At 42.2% G+C, this 24,857-nt stretch overlaps 1 protein-coding gene across 2 annotated transcripts; it reads left to right on the plus strand.

Annotated features, from left to right (window-relative positions):
• The first annotated feature begins 1,164 nt into the window (after window positions 1-1,164).
• Window positions 1,165-17,666, plus strand: DDX3X (DEAD-box helicase 3 X-linked). 2 transcript variants are annotated; one of them, XM_003924030.4, is made up of 17 exons: window positions 1,165-2,117; window positions 5,271-5,328; window positions 6,392-6,439; window positions 8,846-8,978; window positions 9,876-10,031; window positions 10,115-10,214; window positions 10,603-10,738; window positions 11,385-11,470; window positions 11,600-11,698; window positions 11,822-11,982; window positions 12,632-12,776; window positions 12,860-13,004; window positions 13,620-13,801; window positions 13,882-13,999; window positions 14,245-14,398; window positions 14,692-14,831; window positions 15,022-17,666. In XM_003924030.4, the coding sequence occupies exons 1-17, from the start codon at window positions 2,073-2,075 to the stop codon at window positions 15,099-15,101; spliced, it is 1,986 nt and encodes a 661-aa protein (XP_003924079.1). In that variant the 5' UTR covers window positions 1,165-2,072; the 3' UTR covers window positions 15,102-17,666. The 2 variants fall into 2 exon arrangements, with proteins under 2 accessions (XP_003924079.1, XP_010333111.1); XM_010334809.3 differs by having other exon boundaries at window positions 1,964-2,117; window positions 14,695-14,831.
• Window positions 17,667-24,857: the final 7,191 nt, after the last annotated feature.

Raw genomic sequence — 24,857 nt, forward strand, 5'->3', positions numbered from 1 at the left:
GTAGCAATGTTGCTCATAGAACTAGAGTTGTTAAATCAATACACCTTTCCAGTTTGCATTTGTGGCTCTACCGGGCAAGTATATTACCATTAGTTAGTGTAGCTGTGCGGGGGCATTTACACATTAAAATACACATGGTTTTATTACAATCATTTTGCATTCGTTTGTTAATAGACAAGTCATGTTCTTTGAAATTATCTGTAGGTTCACATTATATTACCTATGATTTATTATTTCAGTATGGTTAAAGTGGGCATTAGAAAATACTAGTTATGAAAAGGAGGAGTTGGGTCTTTCATAGGGTTATGGAATGTAGCTGACTCCTTTTATAGATGAGGAAATTGAGACTCAAAGCCATTAAACAAGTTGCCCCCGACACAGTGTGATATTCTCCTCGTCACGTTCGAATCTCCGTTTCGATTTTAAAAACTGGGAAGGGAGAGAAGTTATGTGTATGGTAAATTATGTGATGAGCACGAACTATTTGAATTCTGGCAGCAGAAGACCCTTTGGGGGGTGGTGCAAACCACTGCGTTTTATTTAATTCCGTCGGGCTGAGGGTCAGAAGAGAGAGGGGAAAGTGGTCAAAAGAAACCACGGATGTGCGGCCGCCGGCTCAAAGCCGGGGATCCCCTAGTAAACGTTTTCTCCTATTTAAGGGCCTGCGGCACCGAAGCCGAAACTTGGGGTGGCCTGTCTAGAAGGGAGCCACGGGAAGAGGTTCCTCCGACGACAAGAAACACATTTCCTCCCGTTCTTTATCCACGGCAGCGGCCATAGGGTCACCCCGAGCCCAGGCCGATAACCCCGTTGCAGCCCCTCCGGCAGGCCCAGGTTGCACCAGCTACAAAAATTTCCGACACTCTTGGGCCCTAAAAGAGCCGTTCGCCATCCTCGGGGTCCCCGCAGTACCGGTGGCCACTGGCCCTAAGCCGTTGGGCACCCCGCAGGAGGAAACTAGGGGCAAATGTAGCCCGCATTCCTGCGGAGAGCCGGGGTCCCCGGAGGGCGCGCCAGCGGCGGCTCCGGATCAGCGCGTGACTGTCTCATTGTTCCCTCACCGCGGGGGGCGGGGGCGCGCGCGCACACGTCGGGGGGTGGGGCGGGAGGGGCCATTGTGTGTTTCTAGGCGGCGCCCCCTGCTGCCTAGGCAACCGGGCAGAGAGGTGTCCGGCCACCAGCGCGCGCCGCCGGCTCCCCTCCATTTTACCCCGACTCCCGCCCTGGTCACCATCTTACCCTCCTTCCTCCTCCTTTCCCCCTCCTCCTCCCTCCACTTCTCTCTCTTCTCTCGTCCTTTTCCCACCCCCTCCCCCCCGGCCCGAGCACTCAATATTCACGCCACCGTTTCCTGTTTCACAAAATGGCCACCGCGCGCGACACCTGCGGTCACGTGGCCTGCCGCCCTCTAGGTTTTGATACTCTGCTAAGCTCCGACTTCGAGGAGGCTACACGCGGAAGAGCGAGGGCAGATTAGACTGGAGAAATCCCACCACATCTCCAAGCCCGGGGACTGAGAGAGGAAGAAGAGTGAAGGCCACTGTTACACACACACACAAAAAAAAAAAAAAAAAAGGAAAAACGAAAGCTGAGTGCTTAGGGCTTAAGGTTGGAAAGGGGAGCGAAGAGGCCTAGGTTGACATTCTCAGGCCTCATAGCTGACGGAACGCGGGAGATTCCAATTCTCGCGAGATCTCGAGAACTCGGAGGGTGAGAAAAGGGTTTTAGAGAACAGGGGAAGTGTAACTCGAGAGAACTGGGACAGCATTTGGCGCCCTGAGCTCCAAGGCAGGACGACGAGGGGCGACGGGACTGAGTAGGAAATCCCGTGAGGTTTGACCTGAGGGAGCGCGCAGTAGCTGGGCAGAAGTCGCCGCGGCGGGGGATTGCGGTGTGAAAGGGGCGGGCACACGCTGTACGTGCTGACGTAGCAGGGTTTGGAGCGGGTATATTAGATCCGTGGCCGCGCCGTGCGCTTCAGAGCCGCAGTTCTCCCGTGAGAGGTCCTTCGCGGTGGAACAAAAACACTCGCTCAGCAGCAGAAGACACCGAGTTCTCGGTACTCTTCAGGGATGAGTCATGTGGCGGTGGAAAATGCGCTCGGGCTGGACCAGCAGGTGAGCTGCAAAGATCCCACCGGGCTGGCTGCTGCGTGAATCCCTTGACTTAATCTGGCTAATGGCGCAGCGCTAACCGACACCCTTAATTTACAGTTCTTGGGTGCCCCGGGGCTATGGAGGGTCAGGGAGGCGGCAGGAACGTTGGTTGGGGCAGTCGCCAGGGCCAGAGCTTAGCCCGCTGTATTGTCCCCGGGCCGAGCACAATGGCGGCTTTTGTGTGGGCTTGCGCAGGCGGGCGGTGGGGGGTGGGGGGGAGTGCGCGCGCCTTCGCGGGGACGCGCACGCGCGAAACCCGACTGATGAGTGACCCGGGGGGTGGGGGGCTTGGAGGAGTGCGCAGCGCGGCGGGATGCGCCTGGGGACCCTTTTGGCCTGGAGGGCTTCAGCCCTCAGGGCTGCGCAGCCTGGATTCCGGTCCGGGAGACCCGGCGGCATCCGGTGTTTGCGTGCCTGCGAGCAAGGGGTGGAACGCGGCCCAGGAATGTGGGAGGGGGCGGCGCGGCGCGATAGCGGGGGGTGGCCTTCGCTCCGGGTAATGGCGGCGGCCTCTTTTGTGTGGTGCTGGGCGGCGCTGTGGCCCACTCTCGGGAGACGGCGGGTCCCGGGCGGGCGAGGGCCTGGAAAGGAGGATGGAATGGGCTGCTTGTTTCTCTTGGGCTTCTTCCGCCGGCCCTTTTGCTTCAACCCAGTTTCCGCAGGGTCGGCGGGCAGGGCGCCGCGGCCTGGGAGGCCGCGTTTCCGGAGTGGAAAGTTTTGTGACGCAGAAGATTGGGGAGGAGTGGGGGCGGGGAGGGGAGGGGAGGGGAGGGGAGGCGGGAATGGGCCGCTGCGCGCTGGGCTCTGAAGAGGGAGGTTGGACGCGGTGGGGAGGTTAAGGAACCAGCGAGGCCGTTTCTCCTCCTTGCTTGCCCCCAGATTGTCCCTGTGTGGCGCATTAGCTGGGGGCCGCGCGCTATTTTTCTGAGGTGGAGAGGCCATCGCGCATTGTAGGAGTGTCTTCATGTTAGTGACGTTTGATCCAGGAATCCGGCATTGGAAAAACGCCCGGCTTACGGGGGAAGTAAACAGTTTTGTTGTGGACTTGTTGCTGCCTGTGGAATAAAATCTTGCAGTGGGTCCAAGGCCTCCAGATATTTTCTCTTAACCAGAACCCCCTTTTCTAAGGGTTTAGAGGCGGAGGAGAGAAGGACGTGTGATCTGAGAGGAGAAGGTTATGGGCTTTGGTGGCAGGAAGTCTGCATCCCGCCGCAACAGTGGCACCAGGCTTCAGATAAGTTCTTGTGTGGGTTACGCGGAGCCTTTAAATAAAACTTCTGCCTACTGTGATTAGGAGAGAGTTGATTTCACAAACTCCGGAATCATCCTGAGATGAAGTTTAGTGGCACAAATCAATTAAATATAAATTTTAAAGTAGTCATGTGTAATACTTATTTGTAAGGAATTGAACGATCTGTTCTTTTGGGAGCATTCACACACACTCCCCCGCCCCCCCCCCCCCGTTTAATGAACCAATTATATTAAATCTTCTAATTGTTGACACTTCATATGTTGAATTGAACACAGACATTTTAAAAATCTACTACCAGCAGCACAGAGTATTCCCACTTTTACCATTTAGCTATAGTGTCTTAAGGATTTCAGGCAGCAGTGAACCTTATTTAAAAAGCAAAATGTACTACAAGTACATGAAGTTTGTGTTCCTACCGTGCTTTTAAATTACCAGTTTCTTAACGGCAGCAAGAGAGAGGTGGCGGTGTTTTTGCTCATAGAAATTCTGGAAATTAGGTGCCTGAAGTCTTAAACTCATCTTTTAAACATTTTATTTAAAAGTGTAGCATCTGCTTCCAATTTTCGGTGACTCCATTTGATCATGCATGCAGTTTGGCAGTATCATACTAAGCTTTAAACACACGATTTATGAACATGGTATCGTGTCTTTTGCACACAGGTTGGCAACAGTACTGTGTGACTCGGTCTTTTGTGGCTTTTTTGAGAAAAATGAAATACTTTCTGCATGTACAGTTTTAACTCCCTACTTGTTAGTAGTTCTTGGTTAGCTACAAAGCATTATGAAGGTAGCAGATAACCCTTTTCTAGAATGTTGAAGCTTTTGAGCTACCAATGTTAGGGGATGGGTAGAAATAGAGATAAAAGGCACTAAAACGTCCTACTCTTTAAGAGCATAGAATGCCAGTTGTGCCATTTATTCAAATGAAGTCATCTTTGAAGTTCCGTTAAAATGGGAGAATAAATAAGTAACTATTTCAGGCTGGGCTCGTGCTTGTAATCCCAACACTTTGGGATGCCAAGGCAGGTGATCACCTGAGGTCAGGAGGTGACCTGACAAAACTGGGCAAAATCTCGTCTCTACCAAAAATAGAAAAAGTAGCCAAGCTTGGTGGCGCACCCCTGTAATCCCAGATGCTTGAGGCAGAGGTTTCAGTGAGCTGATACAACTGAATTCCAACCTGAGTGACAGGAAGAAAGGGACTGTCTTCAATAGAAACTAATGAAACAACAAACTACTTCAGAATTGTGCTTAACATACATAGTGTTCTGTAAGTGGTGGGTATATTGCTATTTTTTTGTTGTTGTTGTTCTTAAGAGTACTACCCTACTAAAAATACTTGTGCAGTATTTGGGGTGAAAGAACTAAAGAACAGTCAATTCAAAATTTGTCGACATTTTTCAGGTGTGGTGTGCATTTTAGTTTTAAAATACCAAGTATTATAGAAAATTGGCATTGGAAACATTTATGATTGGCACTAAAATCCCTTATCTATTTGACATTTAAGAATAATTTTGAGATTCAGTGAAAGCTTCAGTTTGGTGATTAGGGAGCCTGTACTATGGAACATGCTACAGTGAGAATTTATTTTGAATGAATGAATTAAATTTGGACAGTTTCGACTGGATAGCACAAGCATCTTGGTGTGCCGCCTTCTGCAGTATATACAATAGCAATATTTTGCATTACTTAGAGCATTACAAACTTGAAAGCATTCTTAATCACATTCCCATTAAGAGTATCCATCCTGTGAGGTGGTCAGGGCAACTACTTGAATGCAGTGCTAACATGCTAGCAGGACTAGTTTTGTCTTAATACAGTATGTGACCACACGGGCTGCTAACCATCTCTCTCTCTCCTAGTTTGCTGGCCTAGACCTGAACTCTTCAGATAATCAGAGTGGAGGAAGTACAGCCAGCAGTAAGTAAAATATCTTATGGATATATTGAATATTAGAGCTTAATATCTTAAGACTTATCTAAATTTTAAGAAATCTGCATTTCAGTTTTTACTGCATAAAGAATTATGTAGACTTTGCGTTACAGAATTATGTAGTACTTAGTGATGAATGTGAAGCATGGTTGCCTTTCTTTTTTCTTCATCTTTTTTTTTTTTTTGAGACAGAGTTTCGCTCTTGTTGCCCAGGCTGGAGTGCCATGGCGTGATCTCGGCTAACCACAGCCTCTGTCTCCAGGGTTCAAGTGATTCTCTTGCCTCAGCATCCTGAGTAGCTGGGATTACAGGCATGTGCCACCACGCCTGGCTAATTTTGTATTTTTAGTAGAGACGAGGTTTCTCAGTGTTGGTCAGGCTGGTCTTGAACTTCCAACCTCAGGTGGTCTGCAGCCTCCCAAAGTGCTGGGATTATAGGTGCGAGCCACTGCTTCCGGCCTGCTTTTGCTTCTTTACCATAGTTTAAGCTATATTCTGCCTGCATATGGAACAACTATCAAGTTTCCTTAAACTCAGGAAGCCCCAAATTAAAACCTGCAATATCTTGAAATTAACTCTCGTTTGCAGCTTTTTCTTGTGTATTTATTGTATGTTTTGCAACTTAACTGGCATAGAAACAACAGGTTCTTGGTGGCTGATTGTGAGATTTAATTACATGAGTAGTCTGAGGTTACAGTAATAATACTTAATGCTGTAAGTGATCCTCTTAGTTTTTAATGACAGTTCTCTTAAATCTAGCAGGCCTTTTTAAAAAAAATCACATTAAATGACCGCTAGTAGCTAAATGTGTTCAATTTGTGGATTTCAACTATTAGGTTTTAAATCAGCTTTTTGTTAAAAATGCCTTTCAGAGTTCTCCTTATGAAGCAGTAACCCATTTAAAATTAAAGTAGGTTCTTCCCCCACCCCTCAATTTCCAGGTAAGCAGACTGGAAGGCTGGAGATTTTAATTTCCCAGGGCCATTTTTTAGTAGCAGAAATTTAAATGGAAGGTTTTTGGCATTTAATTAATTTTATAAATTTTTTTTAGAAGGGCGCTATATTCCTCCTCATTTAAGGAACCGAGAAGCTACTAAAGGTAAGTCCTCACAAGTAACTTCGTAGGTCTGTTTTTTTGCCTCATTTTTAGAAGTTGAAGCCTAAGGAGAATGAGGCATTTTGAGGAAGTCTAAATATTGTGTTCTTCCTCTATGCTTCTGTCGGCATTGGTTGGGAGTGATTCTCTGATTTCATCTCCTTGCCTTGCTGCTTTTGAAAGGTTTTGTCCGAAATGTATTACAATATCTGGTGTCTTCCCGTTGCAGTTGTAATGTAGTGATAGATAACAGCTAGTATATGTTTAGTATTATGGGACAGCTGTTCAGGTGCTTTATATTATGTAAAGTAGACCATCTAAAATTTGGAGGAAAAGGGAAGGTCAGGAATACTGAAGATCAGGAGGAGGGAAGATACTGGATAAAAAAGGCAGATTGGAAGTGTGGAGAGTCCAAAGGGGAGCACATGGTTTGCTGTTGTTCCTCCATCTCCATATGTAGTCTGTATTAGCTTCACTGACCTGGTGATGCATGGATATAAAACCTGTATTATTTCTACCAGAAGATCACTTTATGACACCTCGGTCTGTTGCTCAGGCTAGAGTACAGTGGTGCAGTCTCAGCTCACTGCATCCTCCACCTTCTGGGTTCAAGCGATTCTCCTGTCTCAGCCTCCTGAGTAGCTGGGATCACAGGCATGCACCACCACACCTGGCTAATTTCTGTATTTTTTTTTTTTTTTTTGAGACGGAGTTTCACTCTTGTTACCCAGGCTGGAGTGCAATGGCGCGATCTCGGCTCACCGCAACCTCCGCTTCCTGGGTTCAGGCAATTCTCCTGCCTCAGCCTCCTGAGTAGCTGGGATTACAGGCACACACCACCATGCCCAGTTGATTTTTTTGTATTTTTAGTAGAGACGGGGTTTCACCATGTTGACCAGATGGTCTCGATCTCTTGACCTCATGATCCGCCCGCCTCAGCTTCCCAAAGTGCTGGGATTACAGGCTTGAGCCACCGCGCCCGGCCTAATTTCTGTATTTTTAGTAGTGATGGGGTTTTGCCATGTTGGCCAGGCTGGTCTCAAAACTCCTGACCTCAAGTGATTTGCCCGCCTAAGCCTCCCCAAGTATTGGAATTACAGTCGTGAGCCACCACTCCTGGGTAGTATCATATTCTTTTTAGAGGAGGCTACTGTGTAATTCGTCTTTATCATCATGGGTGTTCTCAGTATTTCTAGTATACTAACCAGAATTGACCCTCATGTATATGGCCGCAACTCAGAGCTTTTAGAGCTGGAAGAGATGTGGCAATCTCACTCAACTCTTAGCTAGCAAAGGCTATTGGTCACCTGACTGGCCTAATGGTAGGAGGTAGAAGGCAGAAGGAAAGTAACTGAATTCAGAAACTGACTATTTAATAAGGTGTTGCTGAAGCTAAACCCTCTACTTGTCTTTAAACCCTCTACCTGTCTTTGGGCTAATTTACATATTTGTCATCCTTTACCTGGATATTTATAGCTATACCCAGGAGCCTTGTTTATATTGAGAATATATAGTGATGAGGATTTTCCTTTTTCCCAGGTATTCCTGATTGTCATCAAGCTTATAACAGATGAACCACTAAAATAATAGTACCATTTGACAGTAGTATTCTTGTACTTCATACTACTGAAACAAAAAAATACTATATTAAGTCAAGTAATCTGACAGTCTAAGAATGTTCTAAATGAATACCACCTCCAAGAAATATGGAAACGGTGGTAATGGTTTCCTTGTAAACCAATTCATACCTATAAAATGAGTGGAAGTTAAATCGTGACGGTCATGTAACAATATCATAATCAATGTGTTAAAGGCAAAGCTATTGACCACTTAGAGGTGGTATTCATTCAAAAACATTCTTAGACTGTCAGATTGCTTGATTTAGTGTACAGGATTTTCTTTTTCTTTCTTTTTTTTTTTTGAGACGGAGTTTCACTCTTGTTGCCCAGGCTGGAGTGCAGTGGTGCAATCTCTGTGCACCATGACCTCTGCCTCCTGGGTTCAAGCAATTCTCCTGACTCAGCCTCTCGAGTAGCTGGGATTACAGGCATGCACCACCACGCCTGCCTAATTTTGTATTTTTTAGTAGAGACAGGGTTTCTCCTTGTTGGTCAGGCTGGTCTTAAACTCCTGACCTCAAGTGATCCGCCCACCTTGGCCTCCCAAAGTACTGGAATTAACAGGTGTGAGTCACCAGTGGACAATAATTAAAAACGTCTTGGTGTAAACTAGCTTTCAATCTTGGTTCTCTTACAGTGCCATGGTAGGAATACCTTGAGATTGAACCTCAAGTCCACAGAGATAAGATAGTCAGTGGAGGCCTTCAATTTCGGAAAGATTGATAATAACCTTAACGTGGTTCCTATTTCTCATTAATGATAAAATGGATTTGTGCTTTTTTAATTGAAGGTTTCTACGATAAAGACAGTTCAGGGTGGAGTTCTAGCAAAGATAAGGATGCATATAGCAGTTTTGGATCTCGCAGTGATTCAAGAGGGAAGTCTAGCTTCTTCAGTGACCGTGGAAGTGGATCAAGGGGAAGGTAAGTGATTTCTTCTCACCTTAAATGTGTGTATAGTAACAGTTTAATAAGTTCTTATCCTGACCACCTATTTGGATGTGAGAGGCTTTTGCTGCATTGAACCTGTTAACGTTGAATTAGATGAAAATCGGAATATGGTCATTGGCATAATATGTAATCAATTTTTTTTTTTATTTCTCGAGTTTTATATGTTCTACTTAAAAGAGTACAACTAGTGAATGGCCTAATTTGGTTGGGATTTTTGTGGACTCTGTAACAATTTTTAAACACCTTGGATTTTTGATTATGCCAGTGTGGTGAACTGACCCCATGTGCCTAATAGCTGTGGTTAGTCCTGTGTCCTGATTTTTTGCACAGGCCTAAAACTCTAAAAACATCTTAGTTCAAGTAAGGACTATTTTCTGCCTTTTATCCAAAATCTGTCACACAGGTGAATTGTCCTTTAAGTGAAATCCTAGTATAACTAGGACGATTGATATTTGGTGTATAACTTTCTTTTTTTCCCCACCACTAAATATATTCGAATGAGGACTTTAAATGAAGGTTGTGAGCTGTGTGCCAATTTCAGATAAAACCTTGATAACTTTTTTTTTTTAAGTGTCCTGTGAAGTGAAGGAATTCAACCAAAAAACGTTGATTCTTAATTGTGGCATCTGTGAGGGAGGCCTTTTAGGCTATACGACTTTATAGAAATATAAAAGTTACTAATTTTAGAAAATGAGGTTACATAAATGATACTGGTTTAGAGACCCTTATTTGTCAGATAACTCAGAATTGACTTGTTGACATCTTTGTAGTTAGCAGTAACTTAAGTCTCCAGATACAGCTCTAGAGTAGGAGTAGAAATCTGATAATGGTTAAATGATGTGATTCTGATTAATTACTTGTGCTGTTCAGATTTGATGATCGTGGACGGAGTGATTATGACGGCATTGGCAGCCGTGACCGAAGTGGCTTTGGCAAATTTGAACGTGGTGGAAACAGTCGCTGGTGTGACAAATCAGATGAAGATGATTGGTCAAAACCACTCCCACCAAGTGAACGCTTGGAACAGTAAGTTTCTGAAATGTATGTTACTTGCGATGAAGCTTTATTAGCTAGTATAATAAATGAATTTACCAATCTTTTGATTTGAGGGAACTCTTTTCTGGAGGCAACACTGGGATTAATTTTGAGAAATATGATGACATTCCAGTTGAGGCAACAGGCAACAACTGTCCTCCACATATTGAAAGTGTAAGTATTTTTGCTTCACTTTTTAAGACACAGGGAGATGTAAATGTTTTCGTGGTACATTAGAATGTGAGATGGGCTTCATAAAGTCATATGTAGACCAAAGGCTTCATAGGTTTGTGGAAAAGGAGAAGTTGAGTTTAGTGTCACTATTACGAATAATTTATTACCTGAAATAGAAAATGGGTCAAACATAGGAAGAACACACAGTCTTCTCCAATGTACATTAAGCCTGGGGATTCGTTTTTCTCAAAGTATAATATGATAATTTTACTTAAAGCAATTATAAACGTGAGTTACAAATTAGCTGTTAGTTGGTTATTTCTATTATTAGCATAAAACAGAAAATGGCCCTAGGTAGCATTTCTAACCCCATTGAATTTCTTAACAGTTCAGCGATGTTGAGATGGGAGAAATTATCATGGGAAACATTGAGCTTACTCGTTATACTCGCCCAACTCCAGTGCAAAAGCATGCTATTCCTATTATCAAAGAGAAAAGAGACTTGATGGCTTGTGCCCAAACAGGTAAGCTCAGCTGGTAAGAGTAAACATCATATTTGTTCTATAAAGCACTAGACAGTAAAATACTTTGGTTTTTATGGGCCATGTGGTTTTGCAGCTGCTCAAGCACTGCTATTGGGAGTGTGAAAGAAGCCATAGATGATACGTAAATTATTGGATATGGCTGTATTCCATAAGAGCTTTATTTACAAAAATAGTCTGTTTGCTGACTTCTCTTAGATGGACCAAAGCAGCCACTTTTTGGAAAACTTAATTTGAGCATAAACTAAAAGTACTAATTACTAGTAATAAGGCAGTTAAACACTGTCATCAGCAGGGCGCAGTGGCTCAGGCTAGTAATCCCAGCACTTTGGAGGCTGAGGCTGGTGAATCACAAGGTCAGGAGTTCAATACCAGCTTGGCCAACATGGTGAAACTCTGTCTTAACTGAAAATACAAAAATTAACCGGGCATGATGGTGAGAGGCTGAGGCAGGATAATTGTTTGAACATGGGAGATGGAGGTTGTAGTGAGCTAATAAGATCGCACCATTGCACCTTATCCAGCCTGGGCGATAGAGTGAGACTCCGTCTCACAAAAGGGTCACGGGACACTCATCAACCAATGTCTATTCAAAAGTAATGAGCAGGGTTTGTTTGTTTTTGAACAGGATCTGGAAAAACTGCAGCATTTCTCTTGCCCATCTTGAGTCAGATTTATTCAGATGGTCCAGGCGAGGCTTTGAGGGCCATGAAGGTAGACATTTCTTTATAAAATGGAAAATTATTGTAGAACTTCAGTCTAATGAAAAACGGTTTTCAAGTGTAATCTGTAATCTGTAAATTACAAAAGATAGGTGGAGTTAACAATTAACTAATTTCTTAGGAAAATGGAAGGTATGGGCGCCGCAAACAATACCCAATCTCCTTGGTATTAGCACCAACGAGAGAGTTGGCAGTACAGATCTACGAGGAAGCCAGAAAAGTAAGTATGAGTTTCAGTGATTACTAGCTTTTAAATTGATTCTAATTAAATGTTTAATGATCATGTAAAAATGATAGTGTAAAAATTTTGACTTTTAAGTTCATAACATTTTTTTGCTCGTAGTTTTCATACCGATCTAGAGTTCGTCCTTGCGTGGTTTATGGTGGTGCCGATATTGGTCAGCAGATTCGAGACTTGGAACGTGGATGCCACTTGTTAGTAGCCACTCCAGGACGTTTGGTGGATATGATGGAAAGAGGAAAGATTGGATTAGACTTTTGCAAGTACGTTTTTTGTTTGTTTCTTTGACATGGTGGTGGTTCTTTGTTTTGTTGTTGTTGTTGTTGTCCCCCCCCCCCCCCCATTTCACTGTTGTTGCCCAGGCCAGAGTGCAATAGCACGATCTCTGCTCACTGCAACCTCTGCCTCCTGGGTTCAAGCAATTCTCCTGTCTCAGCCTCCTGAGTAGCAGGGATTACAGGCATGTGCCACTGCCCAGCTAGTTTTTGTATTTTTAGTAGAGTTGAGGTTTCTCCATGTTGGTCAGACTGGTCTCGAATTCCTGACCAATTTTAAGATTGAGAAGTGATGTATTTCAGTCATGTAACTTTTACAAAAAGCTTGTGCATTGTAATTTTAATGTTGAAAAATCAGTAACATCTTGGTGGAGGCTTAGAATGACCAGCTCATGGGACAGTCATCTAGGATGAGCTAATTTGGCTATGTGCTCTTGGATGACTTAGGTAGTGGCAAGAATCCTGTGCTGCGTCTTTAAAATTATGCAGTAGGAGGAACCACCTTAATGAATATATAGTTGTAATAATTTATACTATGGTAATTACAATTATATTAACAGCCATACCAAGACCATCTCTTGATTTCTCCTCAAATTCTAAACTCAGGCTTGGTTTTTTTTTCCCCATGACATGACAGATACTTGGTGTTAGATGAAGCTGATCGGATGTTGGATATGGGGTTTGAGCCTCAGATACGTAGAATAGTTGAACAAGATACTATGCCTCCAAAGGGTGTCCGCCACACTATGATGTTTAGTGCTACTTTTCCTAAGGAAATACAGGTACTGTTAGATGTTGCAAATTTTATTTATTTAGGAATTTGTTTATCTCAGCAGCTAATGAAAAAAATTTTTTTTTCTTCCAGATGCTGGCTCGTGATTTCTTAGATGAATATATCTTCTTGGCTGTAGGAAGAGTTGGCTCTACCTCTGAAAACATCACGCAGAAAGTAGTTTGGGTCGAAGAAGCAGACAAACGGTCATTTCTGCTTGACCTTCTAAATGCAACAGGTAAAATAAAGAGTTTTTTATTTTTCTAGAGATGAGGGTTTCTCTGTGTTGCCCAGGCTGGGGCACGGGTTTATTCACAGGCACAATCCCTTACTGATCAGCACAGGAATATTTGACCTGCTCTGTTTCTGACCTGGGCTAGTTCACCCCTCCTTAGGCAACCTGGTGCTTCCTTGCTCCTAGGAGGTTACCATGTTGATGTCAAACTTAGTGTGGACTCCTGATAGGCATAAGCCTGCAGAGTGGCTGGGACTATAGGCACTAACTACTGTGCCCAGCTGAAATTACGTGTAATTTTCATTTGGGCTGGGTGCAGTGGGTAATGCCTGTAGTCCCAGCTACTCCAGCTGAGGCTATAGTGTGTCATGTCACCTGTGAATAGCCAGTGTCCAGCCTGGGCAATAGAGTGAGACCCCCATCTCTTAAATATATTTGGATTACCTTCATTACTTTTCCTTCTCAACTTAAAACATGCTGTTAAGAGCCTGTTTTTAAGAAGATATATATATATATAGAACGTATTTTAATTGACACATTAAAATTGTACATATTTTGTAAGTGCAAAGAGAACTAAGCTGTATTAGTGATTAAAAACCTGTAATTTTCCAACTATAGGCAAGGATTCACTGACCTTAGTGTTTGTGGAGACCAAAAAGGGTGCAGATTCTCTGGAGGATTTCTTATACCATGAAGGATATGCATGTACAAGTATCCATGGAGACCGTTCTCAGAGGGATAGGGAAGAGGCTCTTCACCAGTTCCGCTCAGGAAAAAGCCCAATTCTAGTGGCTACAGCAGTATGTATAAACATCTTTTATTCAAGTTGTGCATATTCAAGTATTTAAGTGGGCCATATCTAATAAAAGTTATTTTCCAGGTAGCAGCAAGAGGACTGGACATTTCAAATGTGAAACATGTTATCAATTTTGACTTGCCAAGTGATATTGAAGAATATGTACATCGCATTGGTCGTACAGGACGTGTAGGAAACCTTGGTGTGTATTTGATTACTTGATGGTTTCACTGTTTTTCATTGTGATGCATGCAGCAAAGACCTTACTAGGATCTAAAATATATTTTTAACAGTGAACTGTGACAAAAAGGTTAGGTTGTGCTCAAATTGCTTGTTTAAATGTTAGATTGTAATATTTAAAGTATTTTTACATGAGAAAATAAGAACAGTCACAAGTTACTTTATGGAAGACCTTTTGTTTATATGCTTTTTTGGGAACTCTTTCAGGCCTGGCAACCTCATTCTTTAATGAGAGGAACATAAACATTACTAAGGATTTGTTGGATCTTCTTGTTGAAGCTAAACAAGAAGTGCCATCTTGGTTAGAAAACATGGCTTATGAACACCACTACAAGGGTAGCAGTCGTGGACGTTCTAAGAGGTGAGGTATACAGATGGCATATAATGAGGGGATCGGGTGTTCACTTACCGTTCCTAGTGTTTCCTCTGCATGCATAACATCCAGGGTTAACTTTGCAGTATTCAAAAAGCTTAATCATCTTAGGCTTCCTAGATTCTTCGGGTAAGGGGTTGTATCTGTTGGGGAAAATATAGCTGGATGGGGAATTGTTTGAATGGAAAACTTAGAAATTGGTCATTGGGAAGTATGTAATAGTTGGGTAACTTTAGTGGAATTTCATCTTCATGTGAACCAACACAATTTTTTTCCTATAGTAGCAGATTTAGCGGAGGGTTTGGTGCCAGAGACTACCGACAAAGTAGCGGTGCCAGCAGTTCCAGCTTCAGCAGCAGCCGTGCAAGCAGCAGCCGCAGTGGTGGAGGTGGCCACGGCAGCAGCAGAGGATTCGGTGGAGGTAGTGTTAATCTATAACTTCATAGCTTTGGGAAGGGCTTTTTTCTTTGTAGTCATCTTTTTCAAAGCCTAATTAAAGCATTGGGGAAGTCCAGCACTATAGAAACTTGATGGCAAAGTACTTAAGGGAAGGATTGTATTTAATGATGGATAACTTCATTAATTTATCTCTCTTTTAAATCTCTCATTAGGTGGCTATGGAGGCTTTTACAACAGTGATGGATATGGAGGAAATTATAACTCCCAGGGGGTTGACTGGTGGGGTAACTGAGCCTGCTTTGCAGTAGGTCACCCTGCCAAACAAGCTAATATGGAAACCACATGTAACTTAGCCAGACTATACCTTGTGTAGCTTCAAGAACTCGCAGTACATTACCAGCTGTGATTCTCCACTGAAATTTTTTTTTTAAGGGAGCTCAAGGTCACAAGAAGAAATGAAAGGAACAATCAGCAGCCCTGTTCAGAAGGTGGTTTGAAGACTTCATTGCTGTAGTTTGGATTAACTCCCCTCCCGCCTACCCCCATCCCAAACTGCATTTATAATTTTGTGACTGAGGATCATTTGTTTGTTAATGTACTGTGCCTTTAACTTTAGACAACTTTTTATTTTGATGTCCTGTTGGCTCAGTAATGCTCAAGATATCAATTGTTTTGACAAAATAAATTTACTGAACTTGGGCTAAAATCAAACCTTGGCACACAGGTGTGATACAACTTAACAGGAATCATCGATTCATCCATAAATATTATAAGGAAAAACTTATGCGGTAGCCTGCATTAGGGCTTTTTGATACTTGCAGATTGGGGGAAAACAAACAACAAACGTCTTGAAGCATATTAATGGAATTAGTTTCTAATGTGGCAAACTGTATTAAGTTAAAGTTCTGATTTGCTCACTCTATCCTGGATAGGTATTTAGAACCTGATAGTCTTTAAACAAGCCATTCCAGTCATGATGAGGTGATGTATGAATACATGCATACATTCAAAGCACTGTTTTCAAAGTTAATGCAAGTAAATACAGCAATTCCTCTTTCAGCGTTTAGGCAGATCATTAATTAATGAGCTAGCCAAATGTGGGCATACTATTACAGGGAAAGTTTAAAGGTCTGATAACTTGAAATAGGTTTTTAGGAGAATTCATCTACTTAGACTTTTTAAATGCCTGCCATAAATGAAATTGAAATGGTAGAATGGCTGACCACAGCAATGACCAGCCCTCATTAGGGCCCTGGATGATTTTTGGTCTAATAACGCATGCTAGTGTTGATGTTTTTTGGTCAAGAGGATATGAACAGGAAGAATTAATGCAGCAGGCTTTATTTTAAATGCCGATTCACATTACTCTGTTCAAGCTGCGTTGAGATGTTAAACTGGCTTACTATAGACTTTGTAAAAATGGCTCCAGAAGAGTAAAACTGAAATCTTTGAGATCACACAGGTTGGAAATATGTACATAACTGCACAAGGTGTCAATTCTGCTCTACAGTGCAGTTTTAGTCAGTTTTAGTTGCATAGGTTTCCATTGTATTTATAGTCTGTTTATGCTAAATCTGGCCAAAGATGAGCATTGTCCACCACTAAAATGCCTCTGCCACTTTGAATTCTGTGCTAATTTTGTGGCCAGAATGCGGTGATCAAAACGCTCCATCTTTTTATAGTGGCATAGGAAGACGGCAAAAATTTCCTAAAGTGCAATAGATTTTCAAGTGTATTGTGCCTTGTTCTAAAACTTTTATTAAGTAGGTGCACTTGACAGTATTGAGGTCATTTGTTATGGTGCTATTTCAATTAGTCTAGGTTTAGGCCCTTGTACATTTTGCCCATAACTTTTTACAAAGTACTTCTTTTATTGCACATTCAGAGAATTTTATATATATGTCTTGTGTGCGTGTCCTTAAACTTCCAATCTTATTTTGTCTCTTGGAGATTGTTGAACGCAGCTTGTCTAGGAAGGGGATGGGACTAGATTCTAAAATTTATTTGGGACCATGGGAATGATAGTTGGGAAGAAAACTATTTGCACACGACAGATTTCTAGATACTTTTTGCTGCTAGTTTTATGTAATATTTATTGAACATTTTGACAAATATTTATTTTTGTAAGCCTAAAAGTGATTCTTTGAAAGTTAAAGAAACTTGACCAAAAGACAGTACAAAAACACTGGCACTTGAATGTTGAATGTCACCGTATGCGTGAAATTATATATTTCGGGGTAGTGTGAGCTTTTAATGTTAAGTCATATTAAACTCTTAAGTCAAATTAAGCAGACCCGGCGTTGGCAGTGTAGCCATAACTTTCTGATGTTAGTAAAAACAAAATTGGCGACTTGAAATTAAATCATGCCAAGGTTTTGATACACTTGTCTTAAGATATTAATGAAACACTTCAAAACACTGATACGAAGTGTCCAGATTCTCAGATGTTTGTTGTGTGAATTTTGTTTAGTTGTGTGTGTTTTTTTTTTTTTCCAGTGAATGTCTGGCACATTGCAATCCTCAAACATGTGGTTATCTTTGTTGTATTGGCATAATCAGTGACTTGTACATTCAGCAATAGTGTTTGAGCAAGTTTTATCAGCAAGCAATATTTTCAGTTAATAAGGTTTCAAAAATCGTGTAAGGATTTAAACTTGCTGAATGTGAAGATTGAAACTCAAGTCACTGTAGCTTTAGTAATTGCTTATTGTATTAGTTTAGATGCTAGCACTGCATGTGCTGTGCATATTCTGATTTTATTAAAATAAAAAGTTGAACTGCACAGTCTCCTTTGTTGTTGTTAATTGTGGTTTATTTTCAGAGGTGAAAAAATAAAGTTGTGCTCTTGCCTGAAAAATTGTAAAATGTTATTTTTTGGTTGTCTAGTGTTATTTTTTTGGGATACAGAATGATATAAGTATTTGCAATGAAAGATGAAGATGGTGTATGTTTGAAATAGGATTTTTGTAATAGGTGGACATCTAAAAGGCTTGATGTACAGCATGTATTAGAAATTGGCTTGTACTTTGAACAATTTGACATGGGTGAGAGTGTCTGAAGTATCTGATATGAAGAATGGTCGAACAGTGAAAGAATGAGCAGGATAAAAGTCAAGTGTTAGTAGTACAAGTGATGGTAAGTATGTACTTAGGGAAGGAATCAATGTATTTGCAGCCGGGCGCGGTGGCTCAAGCCTGTAATCCCAGCACTTTGGGAGGCTGAGGCGGGTGGATCACGAGGTCGAGAGATCGAGACCATCCTGGTCAACATGGTGAAACCCCATCTCTACTAAAAATACAAAAAATTAGCTGGGCATAGTGGCGCGTGCCTGTAATCCGAGCTACTCAGGAGGCTGAGGCAGGAGAATTGCCTGAACCCACGAGGCGGAGGTTGCGGTGAGCCGAGATCGCGCCATTGCACTCCAGCCTGGGTAACAAGAGTGAAACTCCGTCTCAAAAAAAAAAAAAAAAAAAAAAAAAAAATGTATTTGGGCCAGGTGTGATAATGGTGTGGCCCTGTAGTGCTAGCTTACTTGGAAGCTGGAGAGCAGGAAGATTGCTTGAGCCCAGGAGTTCCAAGTCCAGCCTGGGCAACATACAGCAAGACCTTGTCCCTAAAAAAAAGCTGTTAATAGATGTCTACCGTACATCTAGCAGGCTACTGTACATGCTGCTGCAGTTTACTACTACTACATGTGCATAGGTGTTTCGTTAGGTTGAGCTGTAAGAAATTACTGGTTTTGGGTAAAAATGGCCAAATACTAGCAGTTTGATATGGTTCAACCTAATGAATATGTGTATTCCGTTTTTGTTTCACTGTAAGTTGAAGGTTTGCAGTATGAATAATTTTTTGCATGGTAAGGAGGCATGGTTGAACTCTTAAGCCTACGTATTTAGGACAGAATTTTGAAACATGGCCATAAGGATTTTGAAGATAGAAAAAATGATGGTACTTGAGTCTGTTTAGTCAAGCATGGAAAGGTTTGGGATTGCTAGATCAAATAATAGCCAAAAGTGACTGGTGGAGTGAAATTGGATGCTAAGGAGAGTTCAAGGTCCCCTTTATGTGAATTAGGAGTGAACACGACAGTCTGCCCTGGCGGAATTGCAAAAATTTGAGGTTATTTCTAGTCTAATGGTTAGGATTATGGTGACAAATTCATTTATGTTTACATGCTACATTAATCTCTGGTTTAATTTTAATTGCATTTAAGTGCAATTGCCACTCTTGTGCTCTGTTAATCTGTTTCCTGGATTCTTAATTTCAACTCAGGATTTTAAAAATGGCTTTATAGGAGCTGTGTCTAACCTTCATGCTTAAAAAAAATACATTTTCCTTGCTCCTACACTCAAGTGACCTGCGTGAATGGCCACAGGCTTGTTCTTTGGAGCTCAGTGACTAATATATTGATTCGGCCTCATCACTCCCAGAATGCAGAGGTTCCACTTACTGTAGATACAGGGCTTTGAAAGTTTTAGGACTCGTTGCATTTTTTCTGTTCCATTCTATTTTTAATACAATTCTGGGTATATTTAAACCTGCTTTGCTTCATGTCCTCATTTCAGTTTATGGTCTATTTTTCAGCATGTTTAGTGTCATTTCTAATGCGGCTGTCCTCTCTCTAATGACTACTCTTCAGTTTCCTCATATTTTTTTCTCAGTTTTCTCTACACACTTGACTGGGTTTTCTTTAGGATAAGTCTGAGAAAGGACTTTTCCGACAAAGCAGTGTTTAATTATATTATGGAAGGATGCTTTGTGACTTGGAAAGATGTTTATCATGGAAGAAAACAAAACGGACCAATACAATTTAAGAGCAGGGAATGGGTGTCTCAAAACAAGATAAAAGTCAGCAATTTCATTCCTAGGAGGATTCTCCCCAGGAGAAATGAAAATGCTAAGCATGTGAAGGTTTTGAAGCATCATTCACTGTAACCAAAAATGAAAACAAACATGTCCATCAACTGGCAAATGGATAAACTAAATATATACGTAAGATGAGATACTGTTTAGTGAGTTACATGAAATACTATCTCCTCTCTAGGGGACCACCCACATCCCCAATTTCCTCCCCGCTTTTCAAAGCGTCATTAGGCAGGCCTATCAGTACTATGACACATTTATATTCTAAGGTTTTCTGTGGATGTATATCCAGTTTTAGTCCTGATTTTACTGTGAAGCAGATGCAATCATGGTTTTTTGGATATTTACTGTCTTCCTTGTTCCATTGAAGATGTTTCATTTTTTGAGAGAAGAGCTTCCTGTCTTTCATTGGAAATCCTCCATTCACTTCCTTTTCCACCCATTGTATTCACAGCAGCCCATCTTATTTACCTAACAGTCAATTAACATTAGTGGTATGCAGAATGGTCCCTGAACCTCTCCTCCAGACCTCAATCACCTGATGGGATCTTTCAGTGCAAGGCGAGGGTCGACTTAGGGTGCATTCAAAACCTGATTTGGTGTCTGCTTGAGTATTGGCACTGGGAGATGTAGTGATTAATTTAGATTCATCTTTTCTTTCTTGGAACCTAGCCGTTTTATGTTTCTCCAACTTGGTATTGGCAACAGAAAGTACCTGGGAAATGATTGTACGGCAGCTCTCCTAACGGGATCATCCACCTCTGGGGTTCTCGGGAATCTGGTTTTGGTTTTGGTTTTTGCCTGTGTTTTTATTCCTAAAGCTCCCCAGGCAATTCTGATAGAGCAGGCTTAGGTGTGGTGTCCACTGTTCTCTCCCCTTCTTTTTGTCATCTGTTTTTTAAGATGGGGTTTCACCATGTTGGCCAGGCTGGTCTCAAACTCCTGACCTCAGGTGATCCTCCCACCTTGGCCTCCCAAAGTGCTGAGATTACAGGCTTGAGCCACCACGCCCAGCCTGTCATCTGTTTCAAACAGCATTGCCATGATCATGTTTCTGGTTCTTCATGGTGGAAGCATCTCTATATTCCAAATTAAAACAGATACTGCAAACAAATTAATACGTGGCCCCTGTGGTAGTGGTTCTAATCTATCATTGCAGCTTTAACTTATTCCCAGACCTTATCCTGTAGTTGAATGTCATGCTACTGTCTAGACACATCCTGTGCTTGCTTCTGCCTCTGCGGTAGTTTTTGCTCACCTTGTTCCTTCTAACTAGAATCAGAGCTAAATTAATGCTTTAAAATATTATATATTGTACTCAATATGAAGCTGCTGGCTGGGTGTGGTGGCTCACGCCTGTGATCCCACCACATTGGAAGGTCAGTGGATTGTCTGAGGTCAGGAGTTTGAAACTAGCCTGGCCAACATGGCGAAACCTTGTCTCTACTAAAAATACAAAAAAATTAGCAGGGCATGGTGGTGCGCACTTGTAATCCCAGCTACTTGGGAGGCTGAAGCAGGAGAATCGCTTGAACCTGGGAGGCGAAGGTTGCAGTGGGTCAAGTTTGTGCCAGTGTACTCCAGCATCAGCAACAGAGTAAGACTCCGTCTCAAAAAAAGAAAAAAAAGGTATATATGTGTATATATATAAAGCTGCCATTTACAATTACTAGTGACATAGAGAAAAATACTTGCTCCAGTGGGTAGAGGAAAAAGTAGGTTACATCTCAGTGTGCAGAATGATCTCAAGTATTTTGAAAATACATAGGAGATCAGAAGGAAACCTGCTAAAGTAATAGTTCTTGCTTCTGGTTGAAATTATAAAGATTTTCTGCTGGTTTATCCTTTCCTGAGCAAATTTTATACAATTAAAATGTATTTTCTAATAAAACTTCATAGATTCACAGGAAGTTGCAAAAACAGCACAGAGAGATTCCACTGTACCCTTCACCCAGTTTCCCCCAATGGTAACATCTGGCATACTGTAGTACAAAACCAGGAAATTGCCATTGGTACAATTCACAGACCCTATTCCAATTTCACCAGTTATTCAGTTGTAGGCACTCGTGTGTGTGTAGTTCTGTGCAGTTTTATCCTATGTGTAGATTTGTGTAACCCCCTCCACAGAATGGTTCCATCATCACAGTGATCTCCCTTGAGCTACTTCATTTTTATTTTTATTTTTTGAGATAGGGTTGCCCAGGCTGGTGTGACCACAGCTCACAGCAGCCTCGACCTCCCAGGCTCAAGCAATCCTTCCCACCTCAAACTCCTGAGCAATTGGGACCACAGGTGTGCACCACCATGCCCGGCAATTTTTTTTTTTTTTTTTTTTTTAGAGATGGGATCTCACTATATTGCCCAGGCTAGTCTTAAATTTCTGGGGTCAAGTGATCCTTCCACCTTGCCCAGCACTCTCAAAGTGCTGGGATTATAGGTGTGAGCCACCACACCAGGCCTGTCATTATTTTAAAATTGTGGCTACCCTAATTGGTGTGAAGTAATATCTCATTGTCTTAATTTGTGTTTCTCTAATGGCTGGTGATGTTGAACATCTCTTCATGCGCTTATTTGCCATCCTTGTATTCTTTTTGGTAAAATATATGTCTGTGTCTTTTGCTCATTTTTAAATTGATAGTTTTTTACTGTTGAGTTTTGAGAGTTCTTTATTCTAAGTACAAGTCTTTTTGTCAGTTTGCAAATATTTTCTCTCAATCTGTAGCTTTTCATCTTAACAAGGTCTTTTGCAGAGCAAAAAGCTTTTAATTGTTCTTTAACATTTAAAATTTTGATGTAGTCCAATTTGTCAGTATTTCCTTTTCTTTCTTTCTTTCTTTCTTTTTTTTTTTTTTTGAGACGGAGTTTCGCTCTTGTTACCCAGGCTGGAGTGCAACGGCGCGATCTCGGCTCACCGCAACCTCCGCCTCCTGGGTTCAGGCAATTCTCCTGCCTCAGCCTCCTGAGTAGCTGGGATTACAGGCACGCGCCACCATGCCCAGCTAATTTTTAGTGTTTTTAGTAGAGACGGGGTTTCACCGTGTTGACCAGGATGGTCTCGATCTCTTGACCTCGTGATCCACCCGCCTCGGCCTCCCAAAGTGCTGGGATTACAGGCTTGAGCCACCGTGCCCGGCCTCCTTTTCTTTCTTTCTTGATTTTTTTTTTTTTTTTTTTTTTTTTTGAGACAGGGTCCCACTCTGTCACCCAGGCTGGAGTGAAGTGATCTCGGCTCACTGCAATCTCTGCCTCCCAGGTTCACGCCATTCTTGCGCCTCAGCCTCCTGAGTAGCTAGGATTACAGGCACCCGGCTAATGGCTAATTTTTTTATTTTTAGTAGAGATGGTGTTTTACCGCTGGTCTCGAACTCCTGACCTCAGGTGATCCACCTGCCTTGGCCTCCCAAAGTGCTGGGATTACAGGCGTGAGCCACCTTGCCGAGTCAGTATTTCTTTTATGGATCATGCTTTCCGTCTCATGTAGAACTCTTCACCTAGCCCTGCGTCCTAAAGATTTCCTCCTGTTTTTTTTCTACTAAATTTGTAGTTTTACATTTAAATCTGTGATCCATTTTGAGTCCATTTAAAAAATGTGAGGTGTAGCTTGAGGTTCATTTATTAAATCTACAGATGTCCAATTGTTCTAGCATCATTTGTCAGAAAAACTGTCCTTTCTCCATCGAATTGCTTTTGTATCTTTGTCAAAAATTAGTTGGCTGTCCTTGTGTGAGTCTATTTCTAGGTTCACAAATCTGTTTCATTAATCTATGTGTCTATCCTTCCACCATTTCTGCAGAATACCACACTAATTTTTTTCTACTCAAATTATTTTTTATTGTTGTGAGGTGCAGAGTTATGAAACCTTGCATCTGGCTAAGGGCAGTTTTTTTTTTTTTTTTTTTTTTTTTTGAGACAAAGTCTCGTTCTGTCGCCCAGGCTGGAGTGAGTGGTGTGATCTCAGCTCACTACAACCTCCACCTCCTGGGTGCAAGCAATTCTTCTGCCTCAGCCTCCCAAGTAGCTGGAATTACAGGTGCGTGCCACCATGCCCAGATAATTTTTGTGTTTTTAGTAGAGATAGGGTTTCACCATGTTGGCCAGGCTAGTCTTGAACCCCTGACCTCAGGTGATCCATCCACCTTGGCCTCCCAAAGTGCTGGGATTACAAATGTGAGCCACTGAGCCTGGCCTCAATTATTTTTATCTATATAGTAAGTCTTAAAGTTGGGTAGAGTAATTCCTCCCACTTTGTTATAGTTTTGCCAAAGTGATATAGCTCTTCTAGTTAATTCACCTTTCCACATACATTTTAGAATAAGCTATTTTTCTATATACAAAAAAAAATCTCTCTGGGATTTTGATGGTAATTCTGCTAAACCTATAGATCAGTGATCAGTTTTGAGGAGAATTGACATGTTTACTATGTTGAGTCCAAAACTTTTTTTTTCTTTTTGGAGGTGGAGCTTCGCTCTTGTTACCCAGGCTGGAGTGCAATGGCGCGATCTCGGCTCACCGCAACCTCCGCCTCCTGGGTTCAGGCAATTCTCCTGCCTCAGCCTCCTGAGTAGCTGGGACTACAGGCACATGCCGCCATGCCCGGCTAATTTTTTGTATTTTTAGTAGAGACGGGGTTTCACCATGTTGACCAGGATGGTCTCGATCTATTGACCTTGTGATCCACCCGCCTCAGCCTCCCAAAGTGCTGGGATTACAGGAGTGAGCCATCGTGCCTGGCCTGAGACTTTTTTTTTTTTTTTTTTTTTTTTTTTGAGACAGGGTCGGGTCTTGCTCTGTCACTGGGCTCAAGCAATCCTCTTGAATTCCCCTCCTGAATAGCTGGGACTACAGGTACACACTACCACGCCCGGCTAATTTTTTAATTTTTATTTTTAGTAGAGACAAGGTCTCGCTGTGTTGCCCAGGCTGGTCTCCAGCACCTGAGCTCAAGTGATTCTCCCACCTCAGCCTCCCAAAGTATTGGGATTACAGGCGTGAGCCCTGCGTCCTGCCTAAACTTATTTTTATGTTGTGAACTTAGAATATCCAACCAACAGTAAAGATTGCCTAGTACTTCCTAACATGGAATTCTCCTACTTGTTCATCCTAGGATCGTGCTCCTCTGTGGAGCAGGTGCCTCCATGAAATGCCACATTTTGTGAAGAAAGTGCACATAGAAATATTCAGGAGT

Source organism: Saimiri boliviensis, chromosome X (assembly GCF_048565385.1).
Source record: "Saimiri boliviensis isolate mSaiBol1 chromosome X, mSaiBol1.pri, whole genome shotgun sequence".
NCBI classification, from domain to species: domain Eukaryota; kingdom Metazoa; phylum Chordata; class Mammalia; order Primates; family Cebidae; genus Saimiri; species Saimiri boliviensis.

Bases quoted from the DNA above. Each gene is read 5' to 3' on its own strand.
- DDX3X (XM_003924030.4), top strand. From the start codon at position 2,073: ATGAGTCATGTGGCGGTGGAAAATGCGCTCGGGCTGGACCAGCAG. The intron at 13,005-13,619 runs GTAAAATAAAGA...TTCCAACTATAG, and splicing joins TGACCTTCTAAATGCAACAG to GCAAGGATTCACTGACCTTA. The intron at 14,832-15,021 runs GTAGTGTTAATC...ATCTCTCATTAG, and splicing joins CAGCAGAGGATTCGGTGGAG to GTGGCTATGGAGGCTTTTAC.